The 18,416-nt window shown below is 38.9% G+C and overlaps 1 protein-coding gene and 1 non-coding gene across 6 annotated transcripts in view; one reads left to right on the top strand and one right to left on the bottom strand.

Annotated features, from left to right (window-relative positions):
• Snap25 (Synaptosomal-associated protein 25kDa) overlaps window positions 1-18,416 on the bottom strand; it is a 139,501-nt gene that overhangs the window by 51,312 nt on the left and 69,773 nt on the right. For all 5 annotated transcript variants that reach the window (XM_072299324.1, XM_072299323.1, XM_072299322.1 and 2 more), the window contains exon 3: window positions 17,661-17,702. In XM_072299324.1, coding sequence (XP_072155425.1) covers window positions 17,661-17,702 — 42 coding nt within the window. The remainder of the gene's footprint in view (window positions 1-17,660; window positions 17,703-18,416) is intronic.
• Window positions 11,822-11,893, top strand: TRNAC-GCA (transfer RNA cysteine (anticodon GCA)). The gene has a single exon. It is a non-coding gene; the product is annotated as a tRNA-Cys (tRNA).

The following is an 18,416-nucleotide window of genomic DNA, read 5'->3' as shown; positions in this document are numbered from 1 at the left end:
AAGGCTAGGGTGAATTTTGCAGTGATTAGGTGTTTCAGATTAAATCTTACGAATTATGCCACACGCGAAAGGGGATGAAAAGAGATGGAAATAGAGTCATCAAAGAGGCATGCTGGCATGCCCACGAGTTTAATAGGAATAGATTGTAAGTACTTTGGTCCTCGGTCTCAAAGTTTTGTGGCAGATAAAAACTTTTTCAGGGTTATACACCGAATCCTTCGATAGAAGTTACCGGATAATAATTTGTCGAAAGTTACAATTTGAGTTTCTTAGGATTCGCTCAAAATCGAATTTTCTATAGTTAAAATCATGTTGATCATAAATAAAAGACCGGAGGGTGGAAGATTATGCGCAACTAGCGAAACCTACTCATGCTGAAGATGAAAAGTGTTCACGATGTGAATACTTCGCGTGAATAGTTCACTTAATTGTCACCTTCGTTGGGCAGAATAATAGTCCCGTGGTTTTTTCTCCTTTTGCTACTTTGAACTCAATTAAAATAAATACCGTGTATGAAATTGCTTTTCGACCTGATAGACCGTTCAGGAACCCAAATATTCGAAGGCATTTACCACGTACATTACAATTTAAAAATGATTAATTTGTTTTTGTGTACTTCTTGTGTACAGTTGTCTTGTGTGTGCAGGTGGTTGTTAAAAAATATAAATTGAAGATTCTGTTATCGGCGAGGTAATATTAGCTCTAGTCGAAGTATCAACTTGAATCCTAGAATTTCACTTAAAAATTTTAATTTAGCCTGTAGACATTGTCTCTCGTTTTCTGGTCCATCTCAAAAATTGAAGGAGAAATAGCAAAGTTTTGAACCTCTATACCCCTTTCGCGTCAATTATTCAGCTTCCTCTATCTTTGGTTAGAGGACACAGACCAAATCATCTGCAACTTTTTCTCCTTTTTTTGTGAGTTTGTGAGTCTGATCTGAAGCACTCTTGCTATTGGAATGTGTTTTCAACGAAATGCACTACACTGGAAAAAAAAAACACATTGGATCTAGAGTTCAGACTCTTAAAAACATCGACAAAAAAAGTACTCTTGATTCAATCAAAATCTAGCTTAAATCAAGAACCAAGCCTCTTAATTTAAGCGGATTTCGTTTTGATTCAAGCGAAAATCCGATTGAATCAAGAGTATTTTTTCTTGTCAATGTTTTCAAGAGTGTGGACTCTAGATCCAATGTGTTTTTTTTCCCCAGTGTACTCAAACCAACACCGGTGCACAGAAGTGATGAATTCAGAACGATACATGTGCTTCTTAGAAACGTTTAACATTAGATTTTATCGGAACGAAAGCGAACTCGAAGACAAGTTGATACGTTGACCGGGCAGGTAGATTGATGGATTGACAAAGACTGTTTGCATTGGCTGTGTGATATTGACAGGCACTGAGTGCGTGGATTATTCGTTAGCTTGCCGGGACATGACCCCAAGCTGAATAGGCGAAGACATTTTCGTGGTGCGCAGTTTTTGGCCTAAACATTAAAATGATTAGAATAATGCAAGATCAAACTGTTCCGCACCAATGATGCCGTATCGCCACACAAAAAAAGAAAAAAAAGTAACGCTGACTCTACTTTGTACATTGCAATGAGTGCATACCGGGTGCGTGAATCAGAGATGCATCAGAATTCTGCACTACTGTTTTGGTAAGTCTGCAAAAAGCTTTGCTAGATCTGCTAGTTTTGCTTAGCTCAGCAAAATGTTTATATCTGCTTCGCAGATACATCAATTTAAAAAAAGCAAACTGTCTAGCAGATTTACCAAACGAACTGTTTTGCAGGATACGCAAAAAAATTACCCTTGAAGCATTTATTTTTACGTAATGGATCAGCTGCGCTAGTCTTAATATCGTGTTTTGATGCTTGATTTTTACTAATCAGCTAGAAATAATAAGCTCTGTCCAAACGGTAGCTCTCTGGGTTCAATATTAACCAAGATATCACGCTTTGAAAAATTATGTTTATGACGTCATCAACTGCAATAGTTTCACCCTTGGTTTCTTCCACCTTGCTCTTATCAGTCAAGGAGACACGCATTTGCACTGGTTACTTAACGAGAAACTCGGATGAATGCAAGGAGGAAGAAACCATGGGCGTCACTATCGCGGTGGATGATGTCGTATACAGAATTTTTCAAAGCGCAATATCTCGGTTAATATGGAAAGTAGAAAGTTGCTGTTTGGACGGATCTTAATAATTTGAGCTCATCTATAAAAATCAAGCATCAGAACACGATTTTGTGACCAGCGCAACTTACCCATTTGACGACCTCGGTTGGTGAAGTAAGATGAAATTGCTAATTCAGCATCTTTTTTCTTTTTCGGCGTGGCTAATGTTCATCGATTTTCCAAAATGTTCTGCTAAACAACATTTTGCAGTCAAGGATCAGCGGATATTGAAGAGAATTTGAGAGAATATATTTGTACTTTGACAATCCGTCTCGTGTTTACTCACAGTAAGTTCGTACGCAATCGTTAAGAGTTAGTTAGTTAATGAATAATGCTCCAATCTTTCAACGAATACACAAACAAGTGTTACCAAAATCTTTTTTAGTGTGCACTTATGATTAAAACAAGTAGTTTTTCTTTCTCCTGTTTTTAAACCTTTTAGAGGGCTTGGTGTCTTTCAACAGGAGAGGGAGCCTAATTTCTTAAGTTACTGATCTTATAATTAGCTAAGTTAACATTAATTAGGTTGGTAAGGACCTAGAATCTACCTTGAAAGATATCACTCTCTTTGAATGGGGTACATTCTACTTGTGTGTCTGTATGAGTGTTATGTGTTGTGTTGTTGCACAGGATTCCCGAGGAGCAAGGGATAATAAACGGAAGGGAAAATGCTGGGAGTGGGAGATTTCATGGGATTCGGAACAGTCTGACCTTGTGATGTATGAGTGTGCAGGTACATTCATGTAAAAGAAAGAAGTTAGTAAATGGCACAATAATGGATCATGTTTATCGAAGACATGTTAACGACAATCCTGGTGGCGAAGTGTTGGCTCTGATGCTGTATTAGTGTATTAGTGTATTAGTGTTGGTGGGGGGTGTGTGAAAATCAAGGGCAGGTGGAGAACTAGACCCTCAAGTGATGATATCGATATAAAAGCGTTCGAAGACTTTGCCGTTAGGAAAAGATCAAAGGACGGATTAATCTGTTGAACGGCTCAAGTGTCATAATCTGAGTTTCGTTAGCTCCGTGAGCCCCAAGCCAGATTGATTTTGTATAGTTTAAGGCTTATGAGTGTGGGATGTTTCAATCGGCATCATATATGGGTGTAAAACTAGGTGCATCCTCAGAGGAACTAGATAGAAAACGTTACACGAGGGGAAAAAACTTCGAGCATGGGACCCAAAGTTCAGATTATGTGGATTACTGAAATTTTCGGATCGAAGTCTAGCTGCCGAAGTTCAAGTCACACATTTGAGAGACGTTAGACTACTTTAGATACTATTGAGGAGCGACTTTTCAGAAGAGAAACCTATGCGATTTTAGGTGAACAGAGACCGCCAGTGAAACTGTAGGATGGAGGCTTGACTTCCGGTTCAGTGGAACTTGAGGTTCATCCATTAACTATAGCCGTTAATTAAAAACCTGATCGCCGCTTGTACTGGCGCAATCACAACTGTCCTGTAGTACTAACTCTGATCCGCAGTGTTAAATAGAGCGAATTTTACTTAAAGTTCCGAACCTCTTGGGGAAGTTTTGCTTCGGTTTGTCTCATCAATCACCACCACTAGTGGACACCGTTGGTCCCAGATTCGACCGATCAGATCCGTTGGTTTTCGATGGCGGTACCAAAATCACGCATCAATGTTGCGATTCGTTAGTTCCGAACTAAAATAAAATGGCAGCTCGGAGGTTTGGGCGCAAAAGTAGTACCGAACCTCTAAATAAAATTCGCTTGTTAAGGGGAAGAAGGGGGTCGAATTTTGCGAGTCCCGATAAAACGGCGAAAATTGAGACGATACGGTGACCCGTGGAGAACTGAGTAGTGGGAAAATTAGCCGCAACGGTGAAGGATCATTAACGGACCCTATTCTCTTTAGGTAACGTATTTACATCGACATCATAAATTAAGTGATCTAATCATGACAAGGAAGGATGCAGAGAGAGATATATAGTACACGGATAGCAAACTAATCATTCTCATCGGCAAAACATTCAGATAGAGAAGACGAACCTGTTCAAGGAAAAAACAGAAATTTTAGGATGAGATCTTTTTGCTCAAATTCAGGCGCAGCTGATAGATCATTCGAATCAAGTTGATTCGACCGAGATTCCTATCTTTCAGTGTACTGAGACAATGAATTTTTTACTTTGGACGAAAACTAAAGTGATTTTTTCCCGAGGAGAAACATATATTTACACTATGAATGATTTTGTACATGCAAGATTTAAAAAATATACATTTGAATTTAATAAAGTTGCTGTCTCGAAGTGGTGAAGTAGTAGATACAAAGTGTTGGTACATTATCGTAAGACCGGAATTTTAGCATATTTAATGAACAATTATAGGACATATCTCGCAATTCTATGAGAACGGACGGCGCTTGTCATTGGAGCAAAATGAGCTCAACCTTCGTAGAACAGAAAAACCAAAATTGGGTGAAATCGTACAAAGTTGAAGATAGAAATAATTCCGACAAACAAAATTAGAGATATAGAAGTATTTCAGGAGGTACTCTACAAAAGAGAATCAAATGGATGTTAACCTCCAACAAAAAATTTGACTTTCCAGAAGGTAAATTGCAATTTTAATGTGACTCATAGTGAGAATGAGTCTATGCAGTAAAGTCGGAAAAAATAATCAAGGCAAGTTAAAAACTTTTCCCAATGTTTCCGTTCAATGATCCTTCTTTAAGACTAGATGACAATCGGTCTTGGAAAATTTATCGATTGATTTAATTTTTTACACATTTTTTTATATGAGTTTTAATTTTCGATTCAAATCAAATTACTAATGGGACGAAAATTGGCACTGATTATCAGACGTAACTTTAGCATCACGAGAGACTGCTATATTTCCCAGACTCCCTTATGAAAGGCGTCTTTGATGGTCGGGTGAGTATTGTCACATTATATTCATTTTTGAAAACATGTTGTGAAACATTCAAATACACTTCTGATGGAATAGTTTTGAGGTGCACCTTAATTTTTTTTAAAACCATTTTATTTCAATTTCATTTTATTTTTATCTATTTTTTTTTAAATTGGTTTCATTTTTGTAAAAAAAATTTCAATTTCTTTAATCATTTTTTTCTTTGCCTTCCTAACATGGGTATTTAAAAAATTAAAAAAAAAAAAAAAAAAAAAAAAAAAAAAAAAAAACCAATGATACTTTAGAAAAACTTGTTAGCGACCAGAAAAATAATCTGAACAATTAACAATTATTATCAATTATCAAAATAATCTAATATTAATAGAAAATATTTTAGAACCCTTTTTTTTAAATGTCATTGTAAAAACTCGTTTAAAAGTCATTTAAAAATAGTTTGCAATTATTGTTGCCTAGAATTAGGGCGCGGGGATGGGAGGACTGGCGTCTTGATAGCGAGGCGCCACGCCACCTCGTCGCGTCGTTTGGCGCGATGCACCGGAGCATCGGTGCATACGACGACGCCGGTGGCGAGGGCGAGTATCCTTGACCCCAAAAGCAAAAGCGTTCGTCAATACAGGCTTGTGCTCTTGGGTCTCTTTCTTTCGCACTCTTCAGGACTGCCATGCCCGAGTCCATAGACTCACCCTTCGACTTATACTTTCTCCCTTGCAACTTTTCTTGCAGATCTTACGCATCAATGAGGTGACATTCATCCTCGTCGAGAGCATGTTTCCCACCGAGAGAGGTGGACACTCGAGGTATGGATTTTAAAGAGGGGCAACTTTGAAGGCCCTGGTAAAAATTGGCAGTAGAATCTGTGTTCCGAAATACCATAGACCTACAGCCGGCTGTAAGATTTCCAATAATAGCTTCTATAGCCGGCTACACAATTTCTTATAGCCTTTTATAGCCGATGGCGATTAAGCAACAGCCAGGCGATAAAGTGTATGCTAAACGTTACTAATTACGGATGCTAGGGCTTAGTGAGTTTTTGGAATGATGCTCTCTTTTTGGGCCGTAGTATCTTGATTTATTTTGCGAGGAAAGCTCCGTACTTTTGATGGATGCCTGACATTACTAATATATTAGAGCGCCTTCAGTTTTGTATGATACTGTGCAATACCTCTGGCGTGAAATAGTTGCTTCAAGCGCCGTCGCACGCTGCGGCGCGGCAGGCGGGCAGCCAGCAGGAAACACGCATTGGCGCCTACAAACCTAACAGGGATACTTCACGCGTTGCGCAATGCGTGAAGTATCCCTGTTAGGTTTGTAGGCGCCACTGCGCCGCCGCTCCGCTTTGTGTTAGGCTCTAATATTTAATCTGGCGGAGTCAGCGTTATTCAACTCATGATTTTGAAATGTTTGCACATCCTGTATGGATTATTCTCATCTTAATTGATGAAAAAAAATATGGACTGAAGGAAAATATAATGAGTGTTTTGTAAATATTAAGGTGGTTCCGTATCAAACTTAATGATTTCCACAGCACACGAATTTCTACACAATTTCTTATAACCTTTTACAATCGATGGCGAAAAAGCAACAGCCAGGCGATAAAGTGTAAAGCCCGGTGATAGGAACTATATCCTAGCGGCATAACTTTTTATCGCTTCGTATAGCCCGGCCGTATGATTTTCTCCGCATTCTACAGCCAGCTATATGATTTTCTGTAGCCTTCTTTAGCCAGCTATAAGAATTCCTATGGTATTTTGAAACGCAGCTCTTATCGCCAATTTTTACCAGGGGGTCGTAGTTACAGGGTGTCCGGAAGTTAAAGTACTTAACTTTTAGGATAGATTTTTCGGCTCAGAATATGACTTTCTTAACCTATACACGATGGGCCCGATGAAGATTTTTCAGTGAGCTATGCGTTTCCAAAGTTGCCATTTTTTTCTTTCAAATTGATTTGGCTCCTCCTTATTTTGTTGTAAGTAGCTGAAACTTCGGGTAAGGGTTTTTTTTTTGCGTACTGTTCATTTTTTGTGTTTTCAAGGACGTACGTCTTCGGACAAAGACGTTACGAGCGTTCCCGAAGTTCTAATTACTTATATACTCTAATAACTTTTTTGGTAGGTGATAGTTGGAAAAACGAATTACGGCGCGTGAAAGAACGCGAAAAATCAAGCAGTGAGGATGCCGCACAAAATTGTCCAGAAACGCGTCATTTCGACGCAACAGAGCTTTGAATAAATTTAAGATTTTCGAAGCTCCTTACTGGATAGGCAATTTTTATCGCAAGGGCTGTAAGAAAGCATATCGCACAGGTCACTTTATGAAGTGTTTTAAGGAATATGTGTATGGAAAAAATAAGACTTATTTTGAGACGAAAAATCGATCCTAAAAGTTAAGGACGTTAACTTCCGAACACCCTGTATAATCGTTCCTTAAACGGCCCATTTCCTTAGGAGGCCCTAAATATATGGTTTGTTATTAACTGGGGTTTTATATTTACAATTACTATATACTGAGTAGAAGACATCCAAGCATGATTCAATTGCACATGACCCTCCTGATAAAAATGTTGAATATAATTAAAAGTAGTCGTTATTCATTCCTTACGAATGATACTTGATACTACTGAATTTAATAATAAATGTGGGAGAATTTGTTCGGATTTCACCCAATTTGTTTTTCTGGTTGAAGGTAAGTGCACATAGAATGAGACAGATGAACAAACATTAGCAGAAGAATATAGACACAAGAAAGCACAGAGGAGGACAGATAACACAGAGAAAGAGAGAGCTAGAGAGAGAGAGAGGCAATGTATTGGCTACGAGCATTCCATTTTTACACCGAGCTGAGAACATGAGACAGGTCGTAGAACATCGATCAAAAGCAAGAAACAAAGAAGACGGTCAAGGCACAATAAAGATGAATAAATACAGTTCGTTCCGCACTTTTAAGCTCCCATTTGGGAGAGAAATGAAAGTTGGTTTCGAAGGCTGTTTCAGCCCAACGCCACGGGTGTGTATCCACCATTCGGTAGGTATCGGTTTATTTCCATTGGTAGCATTAAAAAAAAAAAGTTTGGTTGGGCCCAATTCGATTTAATCGATACCTGTTCAAATGGAGAATTCGCGAGGTGATGTCTCGCACGAAATAGTTAGGTATGATAGTAATTCACGTGAATGGCCGAAGTGTTTGACCATTGAAGTGTGTGTGTCATCTCCTCCACGTGTGTCTGTCTCCTCCCACACACCCTTTCCTAAAACATTATGTTCTCTCCAGATGTTGTAAAACTTCTTGTTTTCACACGCTCTTATCAACTTTAGAGTGAAAACGTTTCTTTTCGAACTTATAACGACTTTCTGATGCTGGCATTGCTAACGTCACTCCAAAGGAAACCTCGTGTTGTGCTCTTAAGCTTCCCTTCATGTCGATGGATAAAATCTGGATATGATGTATGTACATACATACTTATCTCGATTTTGACGCGTCTGATTACAAGTGACAGGATCGTTACAAGTTTATTACAAGCCCAAAAAGTATTTTTTGAGAGAAATGTGAGTTACTAACAAATAAATGAATAAAAATACGTGAAAGTGTCGCGAAGCACAGAATTAAGTTCACTGTCGCACCTTTGATATTTAAAATTCAATTCCCCTGCAAAATTGTTAAAATTCGAAGAGTTATATTTTTACCATCACGCAGACGTGAAAAATGACTTTTTTAAGTGAAAAATAGCATTTTTAACGGTCTGAACTGAGAAATATTACGGTACTATGAGGAGAGTGAATTCAACATTTTGATGTTCAACAACTTAGGATGTTCGAAAAGCATAGCGTTCAGACACGAGAGAAGAACTGCTAGGGTACATCAAGCAAGCAAAGCAAGGCGTCATTTAAACGCTTATATCCGTTCAGAGACAAGGACAAGCTCCTGGAGGACAGTTCCTGGACTTCAACGACATACAAATTCTCATCGTACTTACAGAGATACAGCGAATGAGAACGTAAGAAATGGATCAAAGGTCATAACATTCTGATCGGCGATTCGCCGTAGTGACGGTCATATAAATTTCCAGCATTTACAACGAACACCAAATACGTGTAAGTAGAGGGCTTTAATACAATTAACAAGAATAGATTCGAGTTGCACACCATAATCGCAATTTTGTACAACCGTCAGTAGGGCCTCTAATCGCTTGAAATTCTAGGAATTCTGAAATGAAGGGCCTGAATTTCTCGCACAAAATAAAAGATTTCAATTACTATATGGAGGAATTTGTGAATAATAATTGGACTACATATTGCAATGAGGAACCACTATTTCTAGCTCATTTTAAAAGCAACATATATGCCATTGGATTCCCTATGCAGAAAGAAGCTTTTATGGAGGAGCCATAAGATAGTGGTTCTTCATTGCAAAATTTAATCCAATCCATCGGCAAGTATCTAAATATTTGAGTTGCACACTAATAAGAATCACTAATTTTAGCTATCAACAGTGGTGCCTCTTTCTAACAGCTTGAAATCATGACGCTAAAATCGTGTGCCTGAATTTCTACGAACATTAAAAAATGAAATCCTTATCACGATGTGAGAATTTTTGATACATCGCCATGGTAGCAAACACATACTAGTTACCATTCAAATTACAATACATCACTGATAGTGCCCCCAACCAGTGTTCGAATCATTCTCTCGTTTGTCTCCTTTCTGAAAATTTGTAAATTGTAGATGCCAGAAATTTTTCAAATTAAAGTAATTATTCATTTCTCGCGTGGAGGGAAAGGATAAGTAATAAGTATATGTTTCTTCAGCAAATTCCCGGACATGTTGATGGTCATCGGGGAGCATAAGTAAAGAAGAGAGAAGAATAGACCCGAAGAGATTGGAAAGATTCATACAGAGGTCGATGTATCGATAAATAATTTCAGTTGTCCTGTAGTGAAAGTCTCCAAGTAATTTGTAAATAGATGCACAAAAATAGAACAAAAAATGAAATTTTCTATATTAGTATTAGGGAACAAGTGATGAAATACAGGAAACCCGCGATTTATGATAATCAGTTACACAAAAGAATATCAAAACATGAGATACGAGTAGGTACACAATACAAGAAAACAAACTTGAGTATTCAAGAAAATGGAGGAGTGTTAAAATACCTAACGCGAGACATTTTCCTGCAACAAAACAGCTGGTCGAAAATGTAGGAGCCACACGCTGAAAGAAATATGGAAACAAACTAATCAGGGAAAGCTCTCTCCAGGAATGGGAGGAAACCGTCGTGTATATTGAATATGATACATGGACGTAGTTCTACCAAAGAGACCTATGTGCAAGTGAGAAATGTGGGGTGTGCTCGTCAGTTCTCTGGCCGTAAGAGTGAATGGGAATAATTGTGCGCCAGTGACGTCAGCGGCAATGAGTGCGCACTCTAACGATGGGGAGATCGTCGTCGGGGCGCTTTAACTCGTGAGCCCTGTGCACAAGGCTCTCTTCCCATGCCCGCGGCTCATGAGTTCCGCACTCAGCTGCACATAGGTCTGTTTGATAGAATGCAATATCCCGCTTTTCCAATTCTTCAAAAGGAACCACGCCCACTTTTACATTGCTTCTTATGCAGATTTCTAGAGCACACCCCACATTTCTCATCGCCACATAGGTCTGTTTGGTAGAAATACGTCCACATAATAATAGTGGTACTTTTTAAATGAGAAATTCTGGAATGCTCAATTCACGAGAGAATCATTGAAGCTAAATACTACGCTACTTTGCCTTCATTTTGGAAAGTCTAGGAAATGAGACATCCTGGGAGCTTTTAGTTGCCTATTTTGATAGAAAATTGTGATACGATTTCAATTATAATTTTAAAATTTTGCTGAAAACCTTGTCAAAAAATTCTTCACATGTTTCCTTGGCAATTATTTTTGAGAAAAATTGACGATATTTTATGAAAAATATTGCAAATATTCCTGAAAGCATTTTATCAGCAATATCTTCTAGGTATTGCAAATATTTCTGAATCATTTTTTCCCGCCTGCGATGGTTCATATTCCGTCTAGAGAGCTGTGGCATTTGGTAAATCGGAATAAAAGGCACGATAAGGTAGCGACTATCTGCTACCACCCTCATCATCTATCATTGCGCCGAGTCAGTCTCTCGTCGCACAATGGACCGCAGTGCGGCAAGGACGTGCTATAGGCTATATTTCGAGTACAAATGAGTTGAAGGTTGACTTCATCTCTATAAGGTGCTTTAAACTGTCATCAGAAGCTATTAATCTTAAAATGAGTTCTTATACTGGCGTTGATCAAAGAATCTTAAGATAGAGATTTTTTTACCGTAATCAATGTTATCCACCGTGCGAAGGGGAGAAAATGGCCCCGTTGACAGATGAAGGGGGCCGGGTACATCGTGCTTTTCATTCCGATGTGCCAAGTGCCATACATTTCTGGACAGAGTATACATAGTGTGCGATACCACCATTGTGCAACGATTTTGTGGGCAGCGCTCATTGTGCGACGCGACGCTGACCAGCTCCAGTTTGACTGGTACGGTACGAGTGCCGACGCAGCCCACTGTTCGCCAAGGCAACGGCTTAAGTACGCTAAGATGAGCGCCGCTCGACACGCAAGGGGGTATAGCTCAGTGGTAGAGCATTCGACTGCAGATCGAGGGCCCCGTCCTGACGCCGTACGTGTGCCGACGCAGCCCATGTTCGCCAGGCACGCTAGTACGCTAAGATGAGCACCGCTCGACACGCAAGGGGGTATAGCTCAGTGGTAGAGCATTCGACTGCAGATCGAGAGGTCCCCGGTTCAAACCCGGGTGCCCCCTTATATTTTACAAAAACTTTATTTGCGTTAGTAAATTTCAGCAGATTGGCAAACCTTTGTTCACATAAAGCGTTCTCCACATTCTGTTTCTATCCTGTTTTCTTATGAAAATAAATGAACTGAAGTCCCTCACTTTCCAGGTCTGCGGGGCTTTTAGCAGTCATATGACCAGAGGAGAGGGGTCAGGACAATACCAAGAGGGAATTATCTTCATTCAAAAATGAAACATACGATAAAAATGAGATAGGCTTTTTCGAAGATTATAATCCGACGATCCAAACCATAAATATGGGTGGAATAAAATTACTATTTATTACATTTTGTTTATCTCTGCCGTGCGAGCTTTTGCATAACTCCGCGAAATTGATGATTAATAAGATAAAAGTGAAAAAATATTGTAAACGATAGGAAAAACCTTTAAAAAAGACAGCAAATGTGAGAAAAATAATTATCAGTTTTACTCAAGTGGACGAACATTTTAGGAATTCATATGCCATTTGTTGAAGGCGAAAATTGTCTGCAACAGCGACAGTAGTACTTGCCTTTTTTTTCTTTTTTTTTTTTATTTGTTCGATTGATAATGAACTAATTTTAATCGTTGGAAAATTAATAGCGGGTGTCTTCGTCTTCGGAAAATACACTTGTATGCACGCTGCAGTAACATTTACTGAACAAGAAATGTGAACATACCATGCACTTCTAGATTATATAATTAGTGACCGTAAGGCCATTACAACGAGTCTTCTATGACCCTAGAAATGGGGACTTCTCAAATAAATTCGCATATTGACACGTAGACGCCGGCACCGGGGCTACGTCCAACTCTTCTATTGTCATGTCGGCCATCGAATTGTAAATAAATTGGATCGAATACCAAGAAAATTATTGAGACATATGAATTCCTAAAAATATAAGATAGCGAGAATCACCCGTACAATTATTTATGTACCATCAACCATCGGTAATTAGTTATTCCTTCAAATCTTAAAAGCACATCACACCTTGAAGCTGCTGTATAGCTTATTATTTGGTCGTCAGAATTTTTTTAAGTATAAGAATTGGGGATACTTGATGATAACTGACAGTCTACTTAACTTAATACATTTTTTTACACAAAAACGGAAAGCTTGCTTTTTAATGAATGTATTTGATTTAAGACATATTTATTTATCTTCAATTAAATTTTCTGATGTGATAGTTTCGCCCAGAATTTTTTGATAATCAAAGGATTCCCAATAGCTTCTCTTCTCTAAACTAGTAAATGTACACAGAAAATATCTACAAACATCGGCTGATAAACTCACTAACTTAGAGAAACTACGTGCAACTCGGGATCCGAGCAAAATATATTCACGTGTTTGTTTTCGTGTTGTATCTACTATCAACAAACGGTGTGGACGATTTATAATTTACTCTCATTCATTTGAATGTCGAGCAGCGGGCGATTCTCCCTAACGGCAAAATTGAAATGGAATAAGAGTAAAAATAAAGTGAGACGAATACGATGCACGCACTGAGCAAGCTGAAAAAGTATATGATTAAAATTCGCCCGATTGATAGAGAGAGAGAAAAAAAGATGAAAGTAAGCAGAGGAAAATTAATCCCTCACTCCTTCTCCGCCTCCTGCGCTGAAAAAGTATTGAACGTTAGCTAAAATGTTAATAACAGCAAATATTTACTGCAATTCGCATGAAAGAAGAAGAAAGTTAATACTCTGAACTGTTCTTGGGGCTATATGAAGAGGAGTATCTGCATTTCCTGTAGGCATTCCTTCCGAAAGAAAAATATGCTGTGGCTTAATAAGTCACTCTCATCCGCCCAGCTTTAGGTCTAGCGTTTATTAACTTCCGGAAGAATGAAATGCAGTTCTGGTTTTTTGTGAACAATATCTAATGAAATAGTGAATGGCTACAGGAAATGCAAGGGCTGTCATGATTGATAAAATACCACTCAAAAAATCTCTGGAATACAAGGAATTAACGAATGAAAAAAAGAATTTGCATTTATACGGGCAAAAATTTATGGCAATTGAAAATAATACTACAGAACGGTTGGCGTGAGACTTTCGCTGGCGTAAGCTGAGATTTCCGCCTTAAGAAGTAAGTTCCTTTTTCGGGCTTCATTTTTTGAAAACAGAAAAAAATTATCAGTTTTGTTTTGTAACTGAAGAATTTCCACGTTACAGAGAAAAATAGCTATGATGTTTACGGAAATGTGGCATGGTTTTTATAATGGTAAAATGAAGCACGAAGGAACATTTTAAAACGTTATACATGTAAATAAGTCCGTGTGGTTGGATATTCCCTAAAAAAAAAGAGTAATACCCAATTCAAGTGTTGAATAATTAAATGACAACTTTGCAATAGAGAGGCATGGAAATCGCAGGAAGCGCTTAGCGAAAAGCCTCAACTGTACTGTCAGGATTCAAGTAGATTCCTAATATTAATGTGTAATGGTCACTTTCAACGTAAAATTCACTTCATTCACATAATTTTATGGAAATAAGTTTGAGAAACTTTCAACTTATGAGCAAGACTGGCAGTACAGGAGCTTCACTTCCACCGAATCTTACGGGAAGAAGTTGTTAGAGATTTGCTTAATTTGCTTCAGTTTGAGGGAGGAAGGGGGGCTGCAGCAAACCCTCACATGTGTACTAAGAATGACCAATATTAAGTGAAAAAGATAAAATTTGCAATGCAAGGAGGATGCCGCCCCTCCCCTTCAAATGGCGCCCTTGTGCCGATCTCATTTTATTGTGAAAGTTCCTGTGACAAACCATAAAATGGTATAAAGTAGGACAAAACCGAACGACTTGGTCAAGCACAGGAAACTTGAAGTAAAAATAAAGGTCAAGGTGGGAGTAATCTCTGAGCAAGCTGTCATGTTAGGAAAATGACGCTAGATCTCATAAAACCGACTCTATATCAAAGTGATGCGTTTCCTCAAAGTTTTGAAAAAATTTAAACGTCAATAAAAGACAATTCATAAGATATGCATTGACAGTATACAATTTTTCTCTCGGAATGATGACCAATTACAGGGTGTCTACTAGAACAGGCTGGTCAAAAGTAAGTACTTTTACAGTACTTTTTCGGTACATTCTCAAGAAATTCAGTACCTCCTCTGACAGAAAAATTCCGTACTTTTACAGTACCTCCATTTGACGAAATTCGAAAAATTTCAAAAATTTGTAATTGCGCCAAAAATGACAAAACATTAAAAAAATTCCGGACCTTCCGCGGAATTTCCGCACTTTTTTAGTACTTCCATACCGCCCTTAAAAAATCAGTACTATTTCCGGACTTTCCGGAGATTCCGGACCTTCCGGACTTGTAGACACTCTGCATTAACTTTGCTTCCCTACAATTCTGGTACGCAATCAAGACTTTTTCTACAAAAATGCCTATTTCAAAAATGTCAATTTTGATGATAGAGTCTCATGTGACGGAGGGAAGCTTTTTGAAATGAGATAAAAACTTACATTGTAAAACCGGGGCCGTAGAGTCTTTTAGTTCAACGGCGTGACGTCAATTAAGCAAGATAAATCACAGAGGTCAACGATTCCTGCATCCTGGTGGCGGTTGACACAATACGTCGCCCCCGCGATGTAAGGACCAGTGGTGTGGCGTGAATTGCGATGTATCGATTCGTCTGCCATTCAAACCCATAGAAAAGAATCGATTATTAAGATGTTCGCTCCGAATACCCTGTTTATCGATCCTTTTCCATGGGTTTAAACGGAATAATAATCGATACATCGCAAAGCACGCCACACCACTGGTAAGGACGTATCTCGATTTCCGCAAGAGCCCCAGAAAGCATGGGTTTATATGTAGAACAAGGCTCACTTGGAAATTGAGATACAACCTTGCGTCAGAGGAGCGACGAATGATGGAACCGAGTTCAAGAGTGAGATCAACCCACACGAAGTTGAAACTAAGAAAAAGTTGTTTTAGTTTTATTCCTCCTTGAGACTCAACACACGGGATTTCGTCTTTGGGGGATTCAGTCCTCCTCTCGGAGACTTATTTTACAGACTGGCAATTTTTCTCAAGCTGGCTTAAAATATCGAAGTTTGGATTGGACAGTAGACATCCTCTCTGATATCTCAAAAAAGAAGTTGCGCGGGGTCTAGTTGAACTTCATTTATCAATAAGGAACTACTTCTTGTGGCTCATCCACGAAAGCGCCTATATGCATGGAGCATCTCATGGTACAAATGTTGTTTCTCAGATGAGCTACAGTTGGCAATATCTTTGTCACGATTTGAGGGCAATACTCTTTAGTGGACGTTAAATTTCATTCCGATTCGACAACTTCGCGGATATTTTTAGCGCTTAATTCAAACATGTTTGCAAAACATTCCTCTACGCAGTGATAACAATAACTTAATTTTGGGTTCCTCATTACTATGGTTACTTCTCCGTAAAGGCTAATTTATGTAAAAATATATATCTTAACCACTATTCCTGTAAAATGAATCAATTTCCTTGGCTTGAAAGTATGGAAAGAAGCGAATATACAACTAGAATAGAGCTCAGTTTTTTATCCGTGCCAAAAGTAGCTTGGTACCTTTCTGCTCAATAAATCGGTCCGATCGTTTCCCTGCAATCTCCGCATCTGAGCTCAGCTAATTTCGACGAGAGGAGATAATTGGACTAGCTTTATCAGAAAAGAACCAACCCACATTTTCGACAAAATTAAGTTAAGAATATTTTTGAGTTACACTGACTGCATATTCGCTCCTGCCAAAAACTTAAAGTCGAAAAAACAAATTAGTGCATGAAAAGAGGAGTAATACATATAGTATATTTTCTACATTGAGTATCATGGAGGAATAAAACTTCAAACCTCTTTTTCTCAGTTTCAAAATAATAAGGGTCGGTTCCTTTCTGCTGAACTCGGTCCAATTAGTATGGAATATTGGCAGAAATTTGAGAATTTTTTCATACTTTCAAATTTTTTATGCAATATTTAAGAATACTTTCAAAATAGTTCGTTCTGCTGTAAAGGGATATAATACACCCCTTTTTCCCCGTTCGCTTCGAAATAGGCGCGGGTCACCCTTTCCGATAATCTGGTCGACCGTGAGGAAACCGAGGTCACTTGATCGTAGAGTGCAGGGCTGCAGTGACGTCATCACTAAGACAATCAATGGAGGAGAAGCACGAAGCGTTTCGCCCCTTGCCCTTCGTCTGCTCTGTTTACTTTGTGACGTCACTCCTGCCCAAGACTGCTCCCACCTTGCGCGTCCTGAACAAGCGGTTCAATCAACCCTCACTGAAAAAAAAATCTCGGTGTATTTACTAAGAAAAGGGTAAAATTACCAAGAATTCAGGGTTCTATTTGATCCCAGTTTTTTCTTGGTAAAATTACCATTTATGGAATTGGTAATTTTACCGAGAAATCCTCGGTAATTTTACTGGACCTTGGTAAAAACGCCAATATTTTTTATCGACTGTTGTAGGATTACCGAGATAAAATAGCAAAGTTACCGGGAATTGATTACCAATAAAAGTGGTATTCTTACCGGAAAAAACAGTAAAAATACCGGTTTTTAGGTAAGCTTACAAGACTGTCTTGGTAAAATTACCAATAATTGGTAAAAAAAAAGTGAGATGGTAAAGGTACCGACGGACCTTGGTAAAAACGCCGAGAATTTTTTTTCAGTGCTGTACAGTCGAATCTCGGTAGGAAAAAGCGGGTGGTGCCGAGGGGGTTATAGTGTGTAGGGGGCAATAGCAAAAATATTGAAAAGAGCGCATTACCTCTTCACATAGTGCCAGCATCCGCCTTGTGCTTTCCAGAGACTGTAACACAAAACACGAGAGAATTAATTTAGATCCAAAGGTACAGATAAGAAAGTTAGCAGAAATAAGGAAATGAGTGGTGGAGGCCCGGCGTTACTGATACCGCACTATTACGGCTCTTGCGAGCGCCTTTCGCATACCCTGTTAGATGAAGGCGAAAGTTCTACATGCGATTTACTACGCACTGAAAAAAAGTTACGGGCTATAAAGACATACCGTCCGTTCCGGGCTCAGAGGCCGGAACTTCCGGGTGCTGGAGCTGAAGCCTCGATTGCGCCGGGTGCTACGCCCGGAACTTTCGGCTTCTGCGCCCGAAAGTGCATGTCTGTATAGCCCGTAAGTACGGCTCCCATAGGCAGAGTTTTTTCTTCAATGTGGGAGCTCTGAGCTAGTGCAGAAAGTACACAATAAATTAGCATTTTCCCCTGACATTCGGGTGACTCAACCCTTTTTCCCGACTCTTTCCGGTTCTTAAGGTTTTCCTGACTGTGATCATGCTGCAAAAAGGGAACACGTCCATTTCCTGAAAAGCCCTGAGATCATAATGTCAGGAATTTCAGAATTGTCTCATTCACTGATAAGTCCCTGATTTCTGGAGACGAATTCCTGATAAAACTCGGGGTTTCATGTCTATTTTTCCCAGATTCTCCGCTGGAAAAATTAAATTTTTCCCGGAGGGTAAGGAAAATTCAAACCTTCATCTTCTAAATATAA

Source organism: Bemisia tabaci, chromosome 4 (assembly GCF_918797505.1).
Source record: "Bemisia tabaci chromosome 4, PGI_BMITA_v3".
In the NCBI taxonomy this organism is placed as follows: Eukaryota; Metazoa; Arthropoda; class Insecta; order Hemiptera; family Aleyrodidae; genus Bemisia; species Bemisia tabaci.
Note: the sequence above shows the minus strand (reverse complement) of the source record. Positions and strands in the feature narration are given on the sequence as shown.